The sequence below is a fragment of the Galeopterus variegatus genome, unplaced genomic scaffold (genome assembly GCF_000696425.1).
Source record: "Galeopterus variegatus unplaced genomic scaffold, G_variegatus-3.0.2 Scaffold110, whole genome shotgun sequence".
NCBI lineage: Eukaryota > Metazoa > Chordata > Mammalia > Dermoptera > Cynocephalidae > Galeopterus > Galeopterus variegatus.
In genome coordinates, this window is record NW_007726221.1 from 194930 (window position 1) to 218524 (window position 23595).

The following is a 23595-nucleotide window of genomic DNA, read 5'->3' on the forward strand; positions in this document are numbered from 1 at the left end:
ATGAGGCTACCTTTTTGCATCCCTTTCTGTGGCATTTACCTTCTTTTGAGGGCGACTTACCTTCTCTTGGAAGAGTCTGTGTTGCTGTGACAAATTTACAAAAGTAATGAATTCATAAAGATTATGTACTTACGAAGAACAGATTGTTAAGATTTCCTGATGACTCCATGTTCAGTGCAGGGAGGGAGTGTCAGATGAAGAAGTCGTGCAAGCGCTAGTTTTAGTAGTAGAAACTGGATGGAATGACACTGGAGTCCTTCACTACTTAGGGTCAGTTTTTCCAGCAGGTCAAATATTTGGAGTTGGCTATTCTCTTTTTCTCCCTACCTTCTTCTGGCCATTTAACTTCTAATTCAGACCTTCACCTGGGAAGTGAGAGAGGAAAGTGATTCACTGCTCACGGTCATAACTCTGGTTAAAAAGTTTTACAAAATGAAATACATGCCCAACACAAGAGGTTTAGAATCTTCTGGCAGACCACAGTGTTAACAACTAAGAGCCACTGGAAATGCTTAACAGGTTTCCTACAGGTGGAGTCCCTTGTGTAGATGGAAAAACTATCACTGGGCACATTGCCTTCTATTAGAGGACTGAGCTATGGAATCCAGGAAGATGTCGCTTCACATCCCGTTGTTAGATTCTGAGTCATCTGTACTCCCCCAAAATACCACTTCTATTAATTACTGTTCCATTTTGAACACTATGGTGATAGTTTTGTTATCAAGAGTTCTTAGGAAGAGGCTGATTTTTTTTTTTCAGTGTTCCAAAAAATATTCACACACATGGGAATTCTACAATGCCCTCTTCTCCCTCCTTCCATGACTTTGTCTTTTCAATGCATGAGCTAAGATGAAGTTCTGAAATCTGTTATCAACTTTCCTGGCAGGGAAGAAAAGTCTTTTCTAAGTGGGTAGGTTTGCCTTTTTAGAACAAACACATTCTTCCCTGCGTGATTCTTCTACATGCCTGGCTCTCTGTCAACCTTCAGTCTGAAGGACAATTTCCACAGAGGATGGCTGCCAAATTTAAATTAGGCAAAATTTCACAAGATTTTAGATTAGGCACCAAATTGTTATGGCCATGGAACAAACAGGAAATGTACTTGCATCTGGTATTGAGCAGGGTGTGGGTGAGAAAAGGAAAACAATCCAATTTTTAACCATGTAACCTGTACATGGTGGTAAATTTAAGTGATAGGGAAATCAAATAATGTGGATTATTTGTGATTCTTTGTGCCTTTCATTTTTATGCCATGGTGTAAGTAGTGCCTTACAGAGCATCTGGGTGAATAACTAGAAAAAATGTAATAGATTCTTGAGGCATTTGCCTTGTTTATTAACAAACAGATTTAGATGCTTCCCAGTAGCATATTAACATGTGACTGAGACCAGCCACACCAACCTTACCTGGCTTCATACACACCCAGGGCTGAGAATTCTAGGTGAGATCTGTCCGACAGCAGAACCAAAGTGCTAATTGTGAGGTGCCGATAATATTCTGAATTTCATATTCAACCCAACCCTACTTACTTTTCAGGGAGTGAGTAGGGGGATGGAAGGGAAAAGTACAGAAAGTGCTGGACGGGGCCCAAAAAATCATAAAGATTAAGAACAAAGGGAACGTAGCTAATCATGCCCTGGAAAGCTGGCCCTCTTACAGAAAAGGAATTCATCTCAGAGAGGTACGAGGGAAAGAAAATGTGAATAGGCTCTAGAGACATTCAGCCCTACTCTTGCAGCCATAAAAAGGTATCTGACGTTGGGGAGTAGTGGGGGATGGCTTTCCCTGACCCCTGAATTGGCTACTGAGGCCCATAGATGAGAAAAAAGACTCAACAAACATCCCATATTTTAAGGAGAGCTGCCAGCAAATGAGGCCAGAAACTCCCCCCAAGACAAACCAGGACTTTATAGAATCAGCTCGGCTCTGTTACTGCAAAGCACCACCCCCAAACTCCTTTCTCAGTCTATATGAGAAGTTTGTATGAATTCTTGATATTTTCAGATAGCAGAATATATGATAAACATACAAGTCCACAAAGGATTAGGTAAGCCTTTGCTGTGTGGAGTGTGCACCAGACTGAGATCTTAGGCACAAGCAGGAAAGGAAGACTGTGTTTTGCTTCAGCAGAATCAGAATGGGTGAGAAGGATATATAGTAGCCTCAGAATTAGCAGGAAAGCTGGAGAACTAGGCTGAGGGGCCAGGACCACAGGTTAGGCCTGACCACAGAACGAGTCTCCAATGTGCTTCTCTAATAAAGAGTGTCAGGATTGGGCCAGCCATCCCCTGACTTTTCTTGGAGCTCCCATCTGAGCCAGAGTCCTTAGACCGCTTTTTTGGTGGTGACTTTCTGGGCAAGCAGCAATCTTAATGAGAGAACATAAAAATCTTTGTCCAAAGATGGTTGGGGAGTGTTCGTGCTTTTTGCTTTGCTTTATTTTAAGAAATAATGTTCCTTGCTGGTTTGCAGGATAAACGTTTGGGACCCTTTACTTAAACTTCTGCCATGGGAGCCACATGTCCAGAGAGGTATTCTTGGAGCCCATTGCCGTCAGGTCCCTTACCCTGCAGATAGGAAGGGGCTATAATTTTACAAAGTCCCCAGAGATCCCATCGTGCCCTCCCTGGGTTAGAATCACTGGGTTCCTTCCTATAGTGAATGAAAATCTCACAGTGCTGAGCCAAGGATTGGAGCCAACATTTTTGGCTCCCAGCCTGGTAGCTCTTTTCCCTCTACCTTGTGGCCACTCAGTCACATGGGAAGGCACTGAGCCTTTTTGGATGGAAAGGATTAGACAAACGCAAAGGTATCCAGTATGGCAAAGAAATAATGGACTTATTTTATTTAACTCCTTCAGACTGAGCCTGGCTCTCCTCATCCCAGCTGGGACTTTCCCTTCGTGGGCTAGAGCAGACCCTAGAACAAAGCCTCACGACTGCAGCCACGCTTTCACTTCTAAATAAACCTGCCCTGGGCCGGCCCGGTGGCGCACTGGAGAGTGCACTGCTTGGGAGCGTGGCGGCGCTCCCGCCGAGGGTTCGGATCCCATGTGGAGACCGGTTCCTGCTCACTGGCTGAGCGCGGTGCGGGCGCAACACCGAGGGTTGCAATCCCGTTACCGGTCAGTAAAAAAGACAAAAGAGGAAAAAAAAATAAAAATAAAAATAAATAAATAAATAAATAAACTTGCCCTGTCAAGCGCTGATTGGTCAGGTCAGCAAGTCTCAACTTCATGTTCTCTGAAGCCTTCTAGGTTCAATTCCCAGTCTTGGCCCTTTCAGGAAGTCAGTCCTGGTCTTTTTGGCCTTTCCCTCTGTGAGTAGTGAGTACTGCACCTCCCTTTTGCAATCAGAAAAGCCTAGGTTCAAATTTCATCTCCCTCACATTGTAACTGTGTGACTTAAGGGGTCCAGTAAGCTGTATGAGCCTCAGTTTCCTCATCTATGACACGAAAAGCTGCTTTCTGCTTCCTGGAGCTGTTGTGAAGTTTCAGTGATACCCACGTGAAGCTCCCGGAACAGTGGCCGGCACACAGTAGCTGCTCAGTGCCCCATAGCGTCTCAGTAGCCCTCCCCACACGTGAGCTCCCTGACACTGCCCCCAACCAAAGATGCAGGCCAGGGTTTCTCAGCCGGAAGGAGCATCTTCTAACATGGAAGACAGAGGCTACTGCAAGAGATGCCAGTCATCATTCCTTTGTTGTACTGCTTCTAGATGCAAAATTTACAATTTTTACTGTCACAAAATAGAATGACTTGTTCTTTACCATTTATGTGTCCAATTACAGTTAAAATTATATTCCGTATGGCAATAGAGGTTTCCCCTCTTGAACCTCAAGTTATTTAAGAGGTAGGATAACGAGGAGGACTGTTGGAGGTCATCGCCACTCCCGTCCTGTACCATCAGCAACAGATGGTGGGTGGTTCTTTCTCCCCCACCCACCACCCCCTACATGTGAGAATTAAGCTCTGACCATCAGGAAATGAGAAAAATTCCAATATGGTTTGCCAAACATATGAGTCATATTTTCTAATGGTCAGCATTTGCTTATTCATTTGATGAATATTTATTGAGGGCTTGCTAGAGACCACGCACTGTACTAGGTCCTGGGGACACAATGGAGAACAAAATAGACATGGTGCCTGCCCCTCCCAGAGCTGACAAGGGTCAACAGGCAATCAACAGGAAGCAAACAAGGGTACTATTTCCAACTGAGGTTAGTCCCAAGGGAGTAACCTGCCTTAGATTGGGGGTCGAGGAATACTCCTCCAAGGAAGCTGAGTCCTAGTAGGTGAGAAAGAATTAGCTTGCCAAGCATGGGGAAGGGTGTCCCAGTTGGGGAGGGGGAAGAGCTGTAAGAAGACCCATGCAGCTTGGCATGTCAAGGCACTGCAAGACCAAGGAAAAAGGAAAAAAAGGAACCCGGTGAGCAGCGAAGAGAACCATGATGAAGATGCAGGCAGAGTCCACCCATGTAACACTGGTGGGCAGTTCCAAAGGGAAGCCTTCGAAAGCTTCTGTTTTGAGCAGGGAATGGCATAATTCAATGTATATTCTTTAAAAATCACAGGCTACCGTGTGGATTGTAGGGAGCAAGGGTGGAAATGAGCCATTTAGGAGGCTGTGACTGTTACCTGGCAAGAGGTAATGGTGGCAGAGGAGACAGAGGGAAGAAGACAGTTTATATCAGTGAAGGTGTGGTGATTCATGCTAATCATAGGTGGGGAGTATCTGTCCTGAAGTGCTGGGAGGGATCAAACGCCATCTTGGTGTGAAGTCCCTTGCATGCTGCAGACACGTGGGTGCTCAGTTAATAGTGGCTATCAGTGCCTGAAGAGATGGCCCAGGAGAGGAGCCAAATAAGAAACGGGTCCTCCCCTCCTTCAAAGCCTCGAGTCACAGCCAGTTTACTCTAAATCAATAGTTTCTAGTCATCATCATGATTATCATCATCATCATTATTTTTACACAACAGAACCCATTTCTAAACTGAAATACGCTTTGATTGAATCGGGTGGGGTACCGGGAACTCTCCCAATTTATATCTTCATTTTCCCTTGACAGCCTCTGCACCCCCTCACTGAGCCCCCAGGCTCTATGGAGCCCAAGCAAACCACTAATGTAGAAGGTTGTATTTTAGAACAAGGCGGCCCAGTCCATCAAAGTGTAACTAGACACTCACTGTACCCCCATTAAGTATGAACAAGATTAATTTTTTACCTTTAAGACTTCCACAGCCCCAGGCCAGTTAACTTGCACACACACACACGTGCACACACACACATGTGTATATACACGTGTACACACACCCACGCCCCAGCAGCACAGGATGCTCATGTGTCCAGAGTGCCTGTGCTGAAGAGGTCAAGACAGGCTTCATGGAAGGAGTGACCCCTGAACAAGTATCAAAGGAATTTCCCGAGTGTACAAGGGAAGGTCAGGCATGTCAGATGGTGTCTAGGGTTGGATTCTCAAGGAGCAGACCCTGACATGAGGGTGTGTGTGTAAGAAGTTTAATAAGGAGGTACTTCCTGTGAGACCTGGAGAAAAGGGAGAAGACAGGACAGGAAAGGCAAGAAGGGAAGCAAGGGTGAGATTTCAGGGGACATCCTACTCTCAGCCTGATCCTGTATGGAACTCTGGAGCACAGATAACACCCCAGAGCTTGTCCCTTGTCCCTCCTTGAAGCAAAGGAGCAGGGCTTTCATAGTCCTGTACCTGTCAGTCTTTGGCTAGGAGATGCCCCAGAGGTAGCAAACCCCAAGGTACTTTGCCTGTTCTCCACACACCCTGGGAGAGAGTGGCCACTGAAGAAGATGCAAGCAACTAGAAGTGAGAGCATGCAAAATCTGGGGGTTGGGCATACCGAACCAGTAGAGGGGACCCAGGGGGTCTGAGCAGAGAGCCAGGAGTGTTTGCAACCAGGGGACATATTCTCCACTCAGTGCTTGGGTGTCCCGTTCAGCTTTCATGTCTATGTCCCCTTATACGGAACAATTTCGTTGGAGTATATGCTCAATTCCTGTGATGTGCTGATCTATCACACTCACATCACCCCGTGAACTAGCTGTTATTACTTCTATTTTCTGTTGAGGAAACTGAGACTCCGGGAGGTGAAGGAACCTGCCTGAAATCCCACAGCTTGTCAGTGGAAGAGCCAGGCTTGGCTGCCAGGTCTGCCCGTTTACAAGCCCGGGTCTTCTTTAATCTCCTGCTGCTCTGACCTGTGCTGTCCTGTTGCCCAGCGCCCACACACAGTGGAAGTGCCATTCTGAGCAGGTGGTAGGAATCACAGTCGTGGGTGGTAAGCAGCTGATCCTCTGTCTTAGCAGTGACCTTGGCTCTGATGGCCTCAGAAGTACATCATGTCCAGACTTACTTAGTGGTCAGTTGATTCTGGAACTCTTCCCATTGTGTCCTGGTCCCTAACCGGATGCACAGATAGACAGTCAAGAGGAGAATCAACACTCCACTGGACTATCGATAGCTTATGGTAAATGAGCTACATTCCCCTCCTCCCTTTAAAGAATGGATATGAGGATTATCAGGGGTAAGAGATATAAATCCTCTCAGCATAGTGCCTGGCCCATTGCAAGTACTCTACAGATTTGACCCATTATTAATAACAGAGGAATTAGCACCAGCCCAGCTCATTCCTTTACAAATTCTAACACAGCAAAGAATTTCTGAAACCTGGCACCTGGCAGGCATGGGGCATGTTTGACATCTCTGTTTATCACAGCACAGACTGGCAGTGTCAGTCTTGCCAAATGCAGTTTATTTTCTGTTCATTTATGTCATCTCCATAAGTCTCTCTGTGCCTCTGAACTGGTGTGCTTTCTGGAGTTTACATTCTGAGAGCAATTGAAAGCATAGTCCTGCTGAGTCCTGCATTTCTTCAGCCCCCACTGCCCTTTCTCCCGCCTCCCTCCCCAACCCCCCACCAGCTATTAGATATAATCAGAAGCAGGTGAAACTGTCATTTCACTGTTCAAGATGTTCTTCTCTTTCCACTCTTTATTTTACATCAGTTCCTTCCTCTTGCTGAGACACGTGTGTGATGTTGACTGCAGAGAGCATCTTGCTATTGTAATTGACCTTTAGCAGGCCTGGGTCTGGGTTGAACCTCCTCTCTGGTAGTGCTGCCAGAACTGTCCCCCGTCACTGGAAGCCCACTGTCCAGCAGAGGCCTGGGCCACATGTACCCCCATTGGAGCCATATTGTTGGGCCTTATAGAGACCTGAGAATTTCCAGCTGTTATATTAGGAATATTTGCAGTGGTCAGAACATAAAAGTTTCCAGAAACTCAGAAGTGAATCAAGTGCTGTGGTTTAGGTTCACGAGCTGCCTCAGACTGGAAGTTGGCTCCTGGTTGTTCCCTGACACCAGCTTGCCAACCTCAGGTGCATTAAACTTTACAGCAGCAGGCAGGTGCTCAGTGTCTGGGTCCTCCATAGCCCCAGCCTGATGTCTGCCCTCCTCAAAGGCTCCACTGAGACAAGTCCTCACGTGCCTCATTTTCTTCTGTTCGTTAGTTAACATCCAGTGCATAAGTTTCCAGCTTCAGTCCTCACTGTGCACCATCCATCCCTTCGCTGGTCCAAACTTCTGCCGTCCCCATCTCTCAGCCTCCTACCTGCCTTACAACTGCTCCTCTAAAACTGGCAAGACTCCCCCTCCCCTTCAACCTTTTCTCTTCTTTCATACCACCTCCTTTCTTACTGAAGTGTGGATCTACCCTGAGGAAACCACTTCCCCCCTCTTACTGGGGCTGTTTGTTCCTTGTACCCCCACATACAGTCCCCCTTCTAATCTGTATTCATTTTGTAGCCCAAATGCTCTTTGCAAAATGCAAATCATGTCACTCCCCTGCTTTAAAAACCCTCCCTTAGCTTCCCTTCCCTTTTAAGATAAAGCATACAATTCATAATGCGGCCTCCAGCCCTTCCTGTCTCTCCAGCCTCACCGTGAGCTTCTTCCTATGGCTTCTTGTTTGTTCTGTTTGTCCCAACCCCTGCCAACCTCACCCCAACCAAAGGGTTTTCCACATGCTATTCCCTCCCCTTGGAATGATCTTCCTCCCCTCTTTGACTAGTCAACTTCCACCCATCCTTTAGCTGTCGGTTCCAGCAGTTCCTCAGGGAACTGTTTCCTGACCCTTATGTCTCTCTGAGTCTTTTATAACCATGAACCTCTCCCTTGTGGTACTTTCCACGGTTATAATTTTACATTTATTTGTCTAGCTGGCCAGTATTCTCTAGAATACTGGCTGGAAGTTTTGTGAGGGCAAAGACTGCCTGTTTTATTCATCAATGAATCTCCACAGTGTCTGGCACATAGTAGGTGCTATGTACACATATGTTGGATGGATGCATGGAAGGACAAATAGACAGACAGAGTAGAGGGATAGACTGACGGAGAGACAGAAAATGGGCAGGTGGATGGGCAGGACTTCCCCAAAAGAAGTAACACATGCAAATATATTTTTGAAGTAGAGAGAAAAGATCACACTCAGAGACTCCAGCTTCAAATCTCATCATCTCTTTCATTGCAGACAGAATCATTTTTATGCTTTATCTAGTGTTATGGCAGAAAGGACGTTGAATTTTTTAATTTGTACATTCATGAATCATGTAATGAATCGCTCCCTTGGTTCAGGTGACAGATATGTATGCATTCAAGCCCTAGTTCTATATAATTCACAGTCCCCTGGAGCCCATAGACAGGGAGATTCATCATCACCTTACAGGGCAAGAAGGGCATAGAACTGGGACTGTGAACTATTCAGCTGTGGTTTTCAACCTAGGGTTTATGGAGCTATGGGCTCCCGTGAGTTGGTCCAGGGGCTGCTGAGGCTTGGGAAGGGAGGAATAGGGCTTGGGAGCGGAGCTGAGCAGGCTGGGCTCTAGCTAACCACCTTCTTTACAACCAGAGAATCTCTACTTTTTCTGTTCCATACATTGGGATGCTACAGTAGGTTTTCTCTGCTAAAAAGGTTGAAAATGGCTGTTTCTAAGGGCTAAGAGAGTGATTAATTCTCCTGAAAAGAGGGGAGTAGAACAGGCTTCTTGTAAGAGGAAATATTGGAGCAGAGCCTCTCATTAAAAATATGTTTTTACTTGGCTTTAAAATGCTCAGTTTTAAAATGTTTAAATAGTAAAAAGTAGAAAATAGAAAAAAAATACCCATAACTCAAAAAACACCTATTTTTAAATATCCTACCATTTTTCTGCAAAGCTGAAGTCTTCTATATATTCAATGATATTCTGATTTTTTTAACATAGGATTATAACACTTACTATTTTTCCCACATTATTACCATGTTTTTTTAAAGTATCAAAAATTTGGAAATCAGGCAAAAAGATGACTACACGTGCTTTCGGTATCATCCTGGAGGATTGCCTAGCCCCTCTCTACTCAGTGTGGTCCACGGACCGGTAGTGTCTGCATCATGGGGGAACTTGTTTGAAATATAGAATCTCAGGCCCCACTCCAAAGTCACCGTTTCAGAATCTGCATTTTAACAAGGTTCCTCCTGTGGTTCTATAAATATTAGAATTTGAAAAACACTGGTTAACAGGCCTGCCTAACTCTCTAGGGCCCAGATTCTGTGAAGTTACATATTAACTTGCAGAAGACTGATAAGTTATAAATAACTTGCCAGGAAAGATAAAAATGATTTCTGTCTGGCTGAAAATATAATCCCAAAGGTTACACTTTATCACCCTGTAGGGTATTAGCCCATTTTGTATCTCATTTAGTGATCTGATTTCAGCATTCTTTTTTTTTCTGTAACATTTTTTTCAGATCCTTTGAACTAACTTTACCTCGTGCTGATTCCCTCAGTAATGAATTAAATAAATCTTCAACATGTATTCACTATATATTTGTATGAGAATTATGTTTTTAATTTTTTGAAAGTTATACTTTGATGGCCAGGCTTATTGTCATCACTTTTAATAGCTCTATGATATTCCGTTTTGTGACTGACCATAATTTACTTATCTACTGCCCTATTGTTAGACATTTAGGATATTTCTAATTCTGCAGCGATATAAGTAATTCTGCAGTGAACTTCTTTGGGCATAAAGCTTTTCTATGTTTTCTATTTCTTTCCTTTGAGTAAGTTTTCAAGTACAGAACTAATGGATAAAGGGGTATGGACGTTTTTCAGATGAGCAATAATGGACAAGGATAGAAGGGCATTGCTGCTGGCAGAAGCAGTTTGCAGAGAGGCAGGAGACCCAGGTCTCATGGGGGGGATGACTCTTACTGGCTAGAGTGTGAATGCATGCTCTGGTGGGGCTGGAAAGGTAGGAAGGAGACCAGATCATAAAGGGCCTGGTATCCTGAGTTAGATGCTGAGCACGAAGGGAAGCCATTGATAGTGTAAGCTGAGAAGTGGAGTGATGAGAACCACATTTTAGAAAGACAACTCTAACAGTGGGGGACCGCTCCAAGTCTCCTGAAATAGTGCTGGTGAGAGAAGACTAAGGCTTGAACTGGGGCAGTAACTGGGCATGGAAACAAGAGTGTGGAGAGAGACTTAGGGAGGTACAGGGGCTTGACCAGGTCACCCAGCTCATTAGTGGTAGAAATGAGACCTGATCACCAGTGTGGACTACTCTCCATGTAGTGCATGCTGCTGTTCCTTCCTTTGGGTTTTTTGTTTTGTTTTTTAATCTAAGATGTGACTTCTTAGAACTGCAGGACACTCAGATCATCACGCACTGATGAGTTTATTAGAGTCATGATGTGAGAGAATGGGCTCTGCCAAAGCAGAATACACGTGTCCAAGAGGACGAACGGCATCACTAAAAATAATAAAAGATGAAGTCACATTCCAGGGAAGTGACAGGCACTCTTGTGGAATTTGCTAGACTAAACTGTAGCAGCCACTCTAACTGTCTCTGTGTCCACAAAACCAGACCTCCAGCGTGGCTTTGCCAGGATGTAGATTTCAGTGTCCCTGAGAAGCCATCTGGGTCAGTACAGGGGGCTGGACTTTACCACTGACCCCCACTGAGCTCACAGCTTGTCTCGGCATTCATGTGAACAGGAGGGCTTAGCAGACTTCTATTGCACAACCAGACAGCAGGCGCTTTCACACAACTATTGTGTTTTCTCTGTCAGACCCTAATTTTACAGAGGAGGAAACCGAGAGTAGTATGAGTGCTGTCGTAGTTGCCTAAGGTTGCTCCAAGACCAGGATACAGCGACCGTCCTCCCTCTACAGCTTTCCTCTTGGCCAGAAGGCCTCATAGTTCATCTGTACAAGATACTGCGAGAGATTCTCAATGTGGCAGGGGGTTTGATCCACAGCTTTTTAGGGACAAAAGCCCAGAGACATGAACTTATCTGTCTTTAAAGACAGGAATTGCTGATCTGAACCAGATAGAATTTAGTAGATTTAGGATGACGGTCGTTAGAGCCCATGTCTGTCTCCCACCCCCAGTGTTTTTCCCTCAGGATTGCCTATCGTCTGAAAATCACTCTTTGTAGTAGCCCCAAACTGGACACTACCTCAATGCCCAGCAATGACAGCATGGATAAATAAATAGTGGTGTAGTCACAAAGTGGAATGTCACACAGCAACAAGGGTGGCCGTGCTACACACTAGAGGAATCTCCCAAACATAATGTTGAGAGGAAGAAGCCACACATGGGAGTTCATGCAGCGTCCTTCCATTTATAGTAAGGACAAAAGTGGGTGATACTAATCCAGGCTGTTAGGGGAGTGTTACCCTTTGGTGGGGTTGTAACTGGAAGGGAGGGTGAAGGAGTTTCTGGGGAGCTGGTCACATTCTGTTTCTTGGAAACCACAGCAGAGCTCCTTGAGGGAGCTTCTCCAGCATGCTAGGCACTGCCGTGGGACCCCCGCAGACTGTCCTAGCCCTTGTGCAGTACACATCTACTGGGGAAACTGGCTTTAATCAAATAATTCCACTAAGTTCCACATTGAACTGAGCACTCAGAAAGAAGTCCTGTCTTAAGTGGCACCCACACCCATGTTCTTTGTTTCAAAACCTAAATAAAAGGTAGACTGTTGTTGCCTGTTCTGAATCGAGAACATAGTGTGTCCTCCAAGTCGACACTTCTGTTCGCTTCATGATACTTAAATCAGGGTTGTTGTCATTACAACCATCGCAAGACCTGGGGCTTGGATTTCAAGTGCCTGTTCAGGTGCTAGTGAAATATCCATCAGTCAACAACCAGGAAAGCACTCAGCAGAGACCATTTCTCTTTAGTTCACTCCAAACGTCAAGCCCAGGCTGGGCTCCATCATGCTGTGAGAGATTCCACTTGGGAAACGTTTTCACTTCTGCATTGCCTCCTAGGTGGTCTTCGAGGCCTTGCACAACCTGGAGCCCCGAGGCTACGTCGTGGGGTGGATCATCGCCATCAGCTTGCTGGTGGGAATCCTCATCTTCCTGCTTCTGGCTGTGCTGCTCTGGAAGGTGAGTCTGGCAATCACAGGTCCCCATGGAGTCCCTACCCATGGATGCCCAGCTCCCCGCCTCTCCAGGGCAAGAGCACCTTGGAGGGTTTCCCGTCAGAGCTCCCTTCATGGTACAGGTACAGGGAAGGGCAGTGTCCCCTTCAGGCAGGGAATGGAATCTTGGCTCCTCCTGAGGCCATGCACAACTGAGGATTTGGACCACTTTAGAGGGAGAGGGAAAGTCTCAGGCCTCTCTTCTTTTACCCTCCCTAAGAGCATTATACAAGGTCTAACAGAGGATGGTGGAACCTAACTCCAAAACAGAAGCTTGGGGAGTAACAGAAACTGGGAGAGGGGTGGTTTGCCATTTACTCAAAGAAAGAATAAGAAAGGGAACTGCAGAGCAAGTCCTTGTTTTTTTTCCCTCTGGAATATGAGAAAGCGTTCTGCCCAGAAGACTCAGGTAACTGAGACAGGCTCTAAGTCTAGAGCACCGCGTGGGTGGCTTCTTCCTAGCTTCCCAGCCCCACGGTGGGTCATCTGCAGGGGAGCCGTGCTGTAGATCTGCCCAGCCTCCTTTACCAGGGAACACCTACTCTTTCATGTCTTGCCTCAAGCATCACTTTCTTAAGGAGAAAGGGGTGTCCTCCCCCTCAAGTCCAGAATGATTTCTTTGCCTCTCCTCTCAGAGATCTGGAGTCCTTTTACTTCAGAGCCTCTATATTCATTAGTAGTCGTTTCAGAGTCATTATCTGATGAAGGTCTGCCTCTACCCTGGGCAGTGATGTTCCAGGTAAGTGGGACCCAGGAATGTCCTTGTCCACTGTGTCTCCAGCTCCAAAACAGCACCAGGGACCATAGCTGGGGCTTCCTGACACCAAAGCCTGTGCTTCTCAGGTGTTCCAGTTTCAGATGCAGATGGAAACAGTCTCTTAGATTATTTTGGATGGATATTTTAAATTCAAATAATTAATTTCTTTGGGATTACAAAATAGTATGTTTGTGTTGATCAAACATGATAATGTATCAACAAGGAAAAAAAGTTATAAAACGCTCAGGAATTTACATCCCAGAAATAACCATGATGAGCACAGTGTTGTCTCTTTTTGACCTTTTCCTCTGTTTATATAGACATAGACCAGGCATTCTCATAGAATCAACATACTTTTGAATAGTATGTTATTTAAATTTTCCAGTAATACACTCAATGTATTTTCAAGTGAAGTACATCTAAATTTAAAGTGATAGGTTTAATTATTAATCTGGATAGGTATAATTATTAAGTCTAGAAGCACAGGAAAAATAGTGTTTATTGTGCTTTTTTCAGATTAACAATTGGATCCATTGCTTTAAATTTAGAGGTACTTCACCTGATATGTTGTCTGGAGGTTGAAGAAAAATATATTGAGCATATTACTTGAAACTTATGTTCCCGTGCTTTTCATACATCTCATGTACTATTTCGCAACCTGTTTTTCCCCAGAGACAATACTGTGAGCATCTTTCCATGTTGTTAAAAGCCTATTTCCAGCACTGTCTTCATTTAAAGCTGCACCGCATCTGCAGCTTACTAAGCCGGTCCCCTGATGTTGGGATTTAGGTGACTCCTGGTTTCACACTGCTTTTAACAACACCATGGTGAATATCCTGGGAGCCAAATATTTGCACAAATCCTTCACTATGTACTTAGGATGAAATCCTAGAAATGGAATTCCCAAGTCAAAAGGAAGGCACATTGTAAGCCTTTTATTACATATTGCAAATTACCCTCTAGAAAAGTCATACTGATTCACCCTCCCCCAGGCAGTGCATCAGAAGTGTCCGTTTTCCTGCATATTTGCCAACAGTGGATATTACCTTTTAAAAAAACAACTGCCAATTTGTTGTTTATTTAATCTGCATTGCCAGATAGATTCTTAATGCTTCCTTTTCTCCAACTCCTTCCTGCCAAGATAGCCTCTGGTCTGTGGGTGGAGAACAAAGCCTGCTCAGTGTTTGGGATCTGAAAAGACAGGCTTCACGCTGAGTAGTGAGGGCTGTGTGCACATGTGTGTCACTTCCTTTTGCCTTTATATGGGCTCTTGAAATTAGGAGGATTGCCGTCCTCCATGCTCGGTGCATGGGACCAGACAGGGATGCAAGCAGGAGTGTAGTGGCTGTGCCACACTCCCCCTGTGATGTACATGCCCTCCTTCTGGCCGCCCCTCTTGGCTCTACCACTCAGGGCTGTCTGTCCCATCTCCTATGCACACGCTACTGCCTCTTCCTGTCTGCCATCTGCTTGGCTTTGCTTTGGTTGTGTTTGTTTAAAGAAAGTGTGGTTCCAGGATAGGGCTGTCATGGGGTGGCCAGACCCTGAGGTCACCGGCTGTGTAGGATCCATAGAGCCAGGATCAGAGAAGGCATTCGCCACATGGAGTGAGAGTGGAGCAGCACCCTGGCAGCCAAGGGGCACACTGTGTGCCTCGACCCAGACAAGGTCTTGCCATGACTAATGGGGTGGACAGAAAGCTTCAAGGAAGCTGTTGAATGAAGCCACATGGGCCAGAACAGCCTTCGAGAACAGCACTTCCTTTCCACCCACATTTACTGAACACTGTCTTTGACCCAGACACTGGACTAGGCACTGGATGCAGCAGTGACCATGCCCATGCCCATGCCCTGTACACCTCACCCCCACCATGTAGTCCTGCAAACGTAGGGGAGGGTGGTGGCTGCTGTGCAGTGGCTGCTTTGGAAACTACAAGAAAATGCCAGAGTCCCCTCCATTGCCCCCAGAGGGGATTAAAAGGCCACGTGATGGAGTGTGGTGGGGGAGAGCCGGGCTTTGCAGGCTGGCAGCTGTGGGCTGCAGTCTTGGCTCTCGCACTTGTCAGTTATAAGGCCTTAGGAGAAGTCACTTACACTCCATGACCCTCAGTTTCCTCCTCTGTAGAAAGGAAATCATCACATCTGGCTCAATGTGGTTATGAGAGAAATGTGATTATGTGGTTATGAGAGGTTATGCAGGGAAGTGCTTAGCACTGCATCTAGCCCCCAGTAGAAGTCAGAGGACATTCCACAAGTGAAGTGTTGTTCGAGTCTGCCCTTGGGTTTGGTTTGAGGTTTCCAGGCAGGGAAGGGCAGATGGATATTCCATCCAGTGGGAAGAAGAGGTGAGAAAGTAAGCAGGGATTGTGGGGAGCAGCCTGGGAGGGGTGTCACAGGAAGGTAGTCAGTGGCCCACAGTGAGACCGTCCCCCACATTGTGAGGCCCCGCTGACCAGGGCAGAGGGAGCATGGGAGGTGTGTGAGCAGAGCAGCGGCCTGACCACTGCGTAAAGAGACATCTGGTGGCAGTGAGGGGTGAGGGCAGTCGCTGTGGTGGAGGGGAGGGGACCAAGTTAGAACAGGCAGGGTTTTTGGTGACCAGTTGGACTTGAGAGGTCAGGAAGAAAGAAAGAGTAGCGGTCTCCCCTGTTTTTAGTTCAGGTAGTGGTTGGTTGCCCTTAACCAGAGAGGGAAAGGAAGGGTTCGAAGTCGTGTTGGAAGAGCAGGAGTTTGGTGTGGCTGTCTGGTGTGTGGTGCCTACAGGAGACAAGGCTGGACTAGACTCACGCCCTGTCACCCAGCCTAGCAGAGAGAGGGTCAACAGAGGACTTTCCTGTTACCTCACTGGCCTGGGCAGCCTTTTTCTTCAGTTTCCAAGGTTAAACATTCTTATCTCAGGCATCACAGAGACCATTTTTTCCAGTTGCAAAAAAACAGATCCCCTCATAGCTGCTTAAGCTGAAGAGAGAGGAGAGAATTGTAAGGATTCTAGGGCATTGCTAGATGCCGAAGGAAATGTGTGCACCCAAACCTGGAAAAGGTTCAGAGACCAAGACAGCTCTTCCCTCCCTCCCCTGCTCCCTTTTCTCTACAGCCCCCATCTCTCCTCCTGTCCACATCCATCTCCTTCTCCTGTAGCAGACAGGCTTTCTCTACACTTTCCAGCACACGGTAGGAAAGGGTTGCTATAGCCCCTCCAAATGTACGTCTCAGTGGCTTCTAGCCACAGATGCAGAATGATCACTTGTCTGGGAGAGAGAATCTGCCTGGCCTAGCTTGGGTCACATGTCTCCCACGGAGACAGAAAGCCAAGGCTAGAGTGGGAGAAAGATGCAAGATGGGAATTTGGGGAGTGAGGGGGAAGGCTCAGAAAAGGAGGAAACTAGGCAGATACCCCAAAGGCATTCACTCCAGCAGAATTTCATGGTTGTCAGTGGTGCTGCTGCCTAAAATGCAGGCTTTTATACTAGTGAGCTATGCTGCATAACAAATGGGCCCCAAATTGAGTGGCTTTAAACACACATTACATTATATCTCACAAATTTAGGGATCAGGGATTCAGGAATGGTTTGACTGGGTGATTTTTCTGCTCATGTGACTTTGAGTGGAGTCACTTAGTGGCATTTACCTGATGGCAAAGCTGGTCTTCAGAGTCCAAAACAGCTTCACTCACATGCCTGGCTCCTTGGTGGGGACAGCTGGAAGGCTAGTCTCAGTCAAGCCCTTCTTCCTCTCCACGTGGTTCTTCCAGCAAAGTGGTCTGGCTTTTTACATAGTGGCTTAGGCTCCAGGAGAGCACAGGGAACACTGCCAGTTCTCTTCAAGGCTAGCCCAGAGCTGGCCTAGCATCATTCCACCCTGCTCTTTTGGTCAAAGCAGTCATATCCAGCCTAGGTGCAAGGGAGGGAAAACAGACCCCACTTCCCAATGAGGGGAGAGACAAAGGCTTTGTGGCTGTCTTTTATCTGCCACATACATGATATTCAGAAATATGGGCACAGTCTTCATCTTTTCTTTTAGGTCACTATTACAAAGAAAGATTCATCTGACTAGAAGTTTTGTTCTGTTTTAAAGTAGACGGAACCTCATCTCTCTTCCATAGTGTCATAGATAAAATCACAATTGAACTCCTTTGGGGAAAAGGGGGTGGGGGAGAGTAAATCTTGGTGCAGTGTTCATGGCAGCGTGGGTAGTCTGTTCAGGCAAAGCTGTAACATGAAGCAAGGAGCTTCGCAGAGGGAGTCTCTTTTGAGAAAAAAATATTTTCTTTCTTAAAAGGCTAACTATAGGGCCGGCCCGGTGGCACACTGGATAGTGCGCCGCTTGGGAAGCGCGGCGGCGCTCCCGCCCGAGGGTTCGGATCCCACATACAGACCGGTTCCCGCTCACTGGCTGAGCGAGGCGCGGGAGCAACACCGAGGGTTGCGATCCCATTGCCGGTCCCCGGTCCGGTGCGGGGGCAACACTGAGGGTTGCGATCCGTTGCCGGACACGGAAAAAGACAAAAAGACCAAAAAAAAAAAAAGGCTAACTATATGATGATTTTATTAGATGTTTAAAAGGGCAAATGAAATGTAGGATTATTTTAAAGACCTACGTATTCCTAAAACTTCAGCTACAGACCTCTTGTCAACTCTGATTCCTGTGCCTGCAACCTAAGAATGATACATTACGTGTAGAGAACAGAGATCCAGTATCACATTGACAGTGCAGTGCCTAGAAACCTGTTGATTAATGGGCCTAAAGTCCAGCCTGGTATTTGAGTTATATGGGAAGTCTTAATGGTCTGGCTTATTCCCATATTCCATATTTAATTCCCCCCATTATTTTCAAGGGGAAAACGACTGAGTGGTACCTAATTGCCACTGCTGACCAGGAAACACTTCACAGGGGGCATTTGATAACAGATGGGCAATGTTCAAGTCCTCTTCCCTCTGTCGAGCCACATCTCTTGAATTTCCTTTTAGTATAGCTCTTGACATTGCTGCTTGTGATTGCTTGCCACTGCCTTGAGTTCATGAGCTAAAAGTGGTTGTTCCCAAAACCGTGTTGCATAAACATGAATGGTGAGGTGGAACCAACATCCGAGCAGCTATCTGTGCTGGCCCATTCACAGTACCACACAGGCCTGCGATTGGCTTTTTGCTTACAAGGTGGCCGGTGCTTTCATTGGGTCTCTGCTGGGTGGTGGGCCCTGGGCAACAGAACAGAGATGGACAACAGAACCCTCACTCAGTCTTGAAGACCTTTGGGAAATGCAGTGAAGAGATGGTGGCTGAGCAGAGCCCTGAGGAGTGAGCAGAACTTGGCCTGTGCCACCAGCTCCTGGCCCCTCCTGCAGTGCACTATGGTGCTCCTAACTGTGTATCTAAAACAGAAACCCCTCATAGGGTTAGCAAATGCCTTTTCCAGAGCTGAACCCCAGGCTCCCTGCCCAGACCTCAGCCAGTCCATCCTCCTCTGCCTCTGACTCTCTGCAGCTCCCCAGGGACCTGCCAGAGGCCCATCCACTGGCATCTCAGGCACTTTCTCATGCTTGGCAGCAGCAGGTCCTGGCTCTGACACAAAACCCACAATGAGGGCCCCAAGCTAACCAGACCCTTCTTCACATACTGAAATGGATCCTAATCAGCTTTCCCAAAGCCGAGATGTTAGCAGACACTGGGAGCCATAATTTAAACTTTATGTGCAAGGATTACAGTAGCCTGCCAAACCACCATGCAGGCAGAAAACTTTGAAACATGATACTCTTTTAAGGGGGTGAAGTCCAAATGAGTCCTTGCTCCTTTCCTTCAGCTCCTGACTGGGTTTGAAGATGCCTGGGCCTGGTGTCTCTTCAAGATAGTCATAAAGGCCACTTATGAGGAGAAGGTTTAATTGAGGTACAGTAGGGATAACAACTTTGTATGTCAATTGTACCTTTAAGGAATGTCTTCAACCCTTAAGCCAGCCTGCGTCTATGGAAAGAGAGCAAAGATGCTGAGGGTGGGGGGTTCCTTTAAAAGAAAGATACCCCCCTTTCCTCATTTAGGGCTCCAAGCTCTCCCTTTCTCCCTGCTCTCCTCCCCCTTCCATCCTTCTGTCCCTATTTGTTTGCAGTTTGCAAAACCACAAGGCCAAGTCTCAGCAAAAGAGAAAAACTCTGCATGGTCCTCCACTGCTTCCAGCCAGGGACTATCTACCTCCTTTCCTCTCTCTCCTGTTTGACCCTTCTGCGGGCTGAGATAGCTTGGAGCAAATGGAGGTACCATCGCTGTGCCAGTCCTGTGGCTGGTTTCTTCCTCCAAAGCCGGGGCTGCTTCCTCAACTGTCCAAGAGACAGGCTGCAGACATGTTTGCTGCCCCTCAGAAGAGGGCTGCTGGAACTCTCTGTCAGCTGGGGCCGTTCCAATAGCCTGCTGCTTTAGGCCTGGCTTTGGGCTCATGGTTTTTATTTGAGAGCATTACATCTGACCTCAAGCTGAAACACTTAGAAAAATAAATCTGTGCAATGGCTCAGAGAATGTGTAAGGTTTGGCAGCCCCTCCAACGGTCATTGGGGTTATCAGCTTCCCTCCAGATCAGGCTCTGAAACCCATCCCTGCTTCTCCAAAGAAAAAGAAAACACACAGACACACGTGCATAAGCCCACATGTGCATGTGCTTATGCACACACACCCTTCACACTGCCTCAATTAAAAACATGTGCCAAAGACATTCAGTGGGGGCTTATATTTGGAAGTAAATATTAGGCGATGTTGCACTGTTGACATCTCGAGACAGAGACATGCTATGTAAATAGACAAGTAACTGAAGAGACCCATAAACACGAGGCCCTGAGTTAGTCCAGAGAAGGAGCATGTCCACGGACCTTGGAATAGCATCTCTGGAAGCAACCCAAAGGCCAGGGGGAAAGGAGGAGTGATCCCCAAAGAAGCCAGATGCCACGGACTTGCCCAGCCCATCCCTCTCCCCCTGCAGTGAGGTGGGGAGGAAGAGTCTAGTGCCACAGGGCTGGGTACCCTAGAACTCAGTCAGGTCTCATCTCCTCCTAGGCCCTACACAGCACCCACTTCATCAGGGCTATGCAGGAGAAATCTGCTGTTTCTCTAGGAGTTTGCTGGAAGTTTTTTGATAGACACAAGGTTATACCAGAAAACTGTATAAGCCTTTCAGGAGGGTTCAGGGAGCTGCTCTTTGGGGCGGCAGGCCCCCCTCAGGACCACTCAGATGTGAAAACAGAAAGTACACTGCTCCCTCGGCCTCCAGCCGAGCAAAGCTTGGCTTGAGTCTCCTCCTCTAGGGTTTCTGGAGTGTTTCTTCTGCTAGAGACAGAACAGTTATAAACAGAGCCTCTTGGGCCGGCCCGTGGCTCACTCGGTAGAGTGCAGTGCTAATAAACAGAGCCTCTTGTCCCTCAAGAGGCAAAACAAGCCCTAGAAGTCTCCAGAAAAAGTACAGGGAAGCGTTGACTCCATTGGATTGGAAGTGAATGTGGGGCTGCCAAGGTCCCAGCTTAAACTCCTCATTAATCATTTCCCAGCACCCGCAGTGTGGGCTCAGCTGGCAGCAAAATCAGATTTGCCCAGCACTTCTCAAAGGTTTCCCCAGCGTCCCCAGGAGCACTAACAAAGCAGGCGTGTACTCCAAGGAAGCCTGCAGGAGAGAATTTGACATCTTGATTTGTCTTAATTGTTATAAATTTTATAATTCTTTTTGCTTTATAATTTGTCTGTATTTTAATATAAAAACTGAAAATCCATATACTTGAAATTTGCTGAGAGTAGATTTCATATGTTCTCACCACACACACAAAAATGGTAACCACGTGAGGTGGTGGGTATGTTCATTAGTTTGATTGTAGCAAATCATTTTACAACATGTACATATATCTAAACATCACATTGTACACCTTAAATATATATAATTTTCTTTGTCAATCATGCCTCAGTAAAGCTAGGGGAGATTTTTTTTAAAACTAAACTTTACAACATGTTCCTGATTCTCCACCTACTTGTAATAGTTTTTTCTACCTATGAACCTAGTGTCTAATTTATGCATCTTTTTCAATAAGTGGGCTCTCAGAGCTTATGAGTGAACTCTCTTGATTATGACCCTTGTGAACTGTCTATCATAGTTTAGGCTAAATGTCCACAAGCAGTTTGAGTATTTTTATGATATGAAGATAGCTAAAGGAAAGGGAGGGAGCAGACTACCTGCTCAAACAGCACCAAGGGGTGAACTCAGTTCCTTTGTCAAGTACTTTACTTGGGTGTGCTACCTGCCCGAGGGTAGGATCGATAGGTAGGAGTAGGGGTTCAGCAGCCAGGAGGTAATATGGCAGGTCGAAGGGTCTCATGGGTCTCCTCTGGCCTGTGTAATGAGAGTTATGGTTTATAGCATGTGTCTCTTAGGTAAGAAAACTCCTCGTTAGATGATCACATTCAGAGTCTTTACCTTTAGTTTAATACGATGCAAGGGGGTGGCAAAACCTTGCTCAGTTTCGTTTTCACTTCCCCATTCTTAATTGACATTCTATTAGAAAATTTTAGCTAGGAAGATCTATTCTTCCCTTATTCATCTATATTTATTGAGATCTATTGAGAACAATGTTATGCCTACTGGGGACTTAGAGACTAACATGCTGTCTCTGGTTCTTGCAAAATTACTTTAGGTGACTTGTTCTCATGGGTTGTTCATGTTGACTTTTTTTAAAAAAAGAGAATTGGTATTTTCTCATTCTTAATGAGATTCTCAGACAATCACTATGTTACTTGAGTTAAGAGTCCTAGACTTACATAGTAAGGCCCTAACTCTGACCCTTATATCTGATAGAAAGCAAATTATCCATCTCCTTCAAGGCTTACCTACTTTCCTCTTTGGCAAAATTGAGATTAAAATCCCATAATTCAAAAGACTGTAAAAGTTAAATGAATGAACATAACTGCGTGTGTTTTGTGACCTAACAGGCCTCGTAATCATTTAAAATATTATTAAACTATGTTTTACTTATGTCTTTCAAAAATTAAAATATTTTAAACATCTAAAATTCAATTTTCAAAAAAATTTCCAAAAATCTTTGAGAGAAATTGACACTGGACAAGGACTCTGTGTCTTGTTCCCCCTTAATGTGAGTCTTGGGTACACAGTTATATGGCCCACAACCTACAATCCTGAGTTTGCTTTGGGAACCAACAACAACAACAGCAAAACTGTCATTATGTGTCAGGGCTGGAAGAGGTCTGAGAATGCCATCAATCTCTTGGGCAGAGACCAAGGCACTGGGGCTCAGAGCCAGAAAATGACCTTCCCTGTGGCCCAGGGGGTAGTTAGTTGGAGCTAGAGCCCTAATCAGGACTCTGGGCTCATTATGCCACATCTCTTCCATGCATCTCTTCTGAGTAGTCCCTTCTGGCACTGGGCAGGCCTCGTATGACAGTTGTTTGGGGGATCAATGCTCTCTGTCCATAGGCTCTGTATCAAAAGCCAAAACAGACTCTAAACAAAAGCATAAGGGTGACATTCTCCTTTTCTGAGATAGAACTAGTTTGATCATATAAGAAACAGTATTAGTTTGACAGTGCCTCCACTAGATCTTATGGCACCTTTGTGCAAACTAGTCAACAGTGCCCCTTCCTTAAGACCTTTACTTCCATCTGTCAGAAAATTCAGATAATCTGATTTTGTTAGTACGAGACACTCTACTGCCATCTATTGGAAGATAGTTGTAATAAATTTATACAGCTATGATCCGTGATGTGAGTGGCACCCCCCCACCCTTAGATGCAGCGCACAGCCTGCACTACTGTACCCAGTATTCCCTAACCATTAAAGTGCATTATGTTTTAAGTAGTTGTCTTTGTGCTTCAAAGAAGAAGGACATACATCAGTAGCAGAACAACCTCCCATGCAGGAGATTACACACAGGTTGTGTTGGGAATAGGATTTGAGACCCTGCAGTTTTGGGTTGGGGCATAGAGTTTACAAAGCTCTTTCTGAAAGCAGCGCTATAGTCACTGCCATCAGGGGTTGGGAAGGGTGGTGATTTTCAGGCCAATTGCTGACAGTATTTCACTGACAGAGAGCTTGCTTCTGGATGCCTGCAGGAGATGACAGTGCCTTCACTTTGTTGGTAACAAGGATGACATACTTGAAACATGAACACACGAGAGCCATTTGTGAGAGTTAGTTCAAGTACTCTAAGTCCTTTCTAGATTGTTTGCACATTCCCTATATCAAATCCTTACACGAGCATAGCTATGAGAAAGGGAGTCGACTGTTGTCCTTCTTAGAAATGGACAAGAAGGGCCGGCCCGGTGGCGCACTGAGATGGTGCGCCGCTTGGGAAGCGCGGCGGTGCTCCT

At 46.0% G+C, this 23595-nt stretch overlaps 1 protein-coding gene across 1 annotated transcript in view; it reads left to right on the top strand.

The window, feature by feature from the left end:
• The window catches only part of ITGA9 (integrin, alpha 9), a gene marked incomplete at its 5' end in the record, with an annotated part of 177511 nt that overhangs the window by 148013 nt on the left and 5903 nt on the right, over positions 1 to 23595 (top strand). The window contains one exon of the mRNA XM_008586608.1: positions 12342 to 12461. Within this exon, the coding sequence (XP_008584830.1) occupies positions 12342 to 12461 (120 nt within the window). The remainder of the gene's footprint in view (positions 1 to 12341; positions 12462 to 23595) is intronic.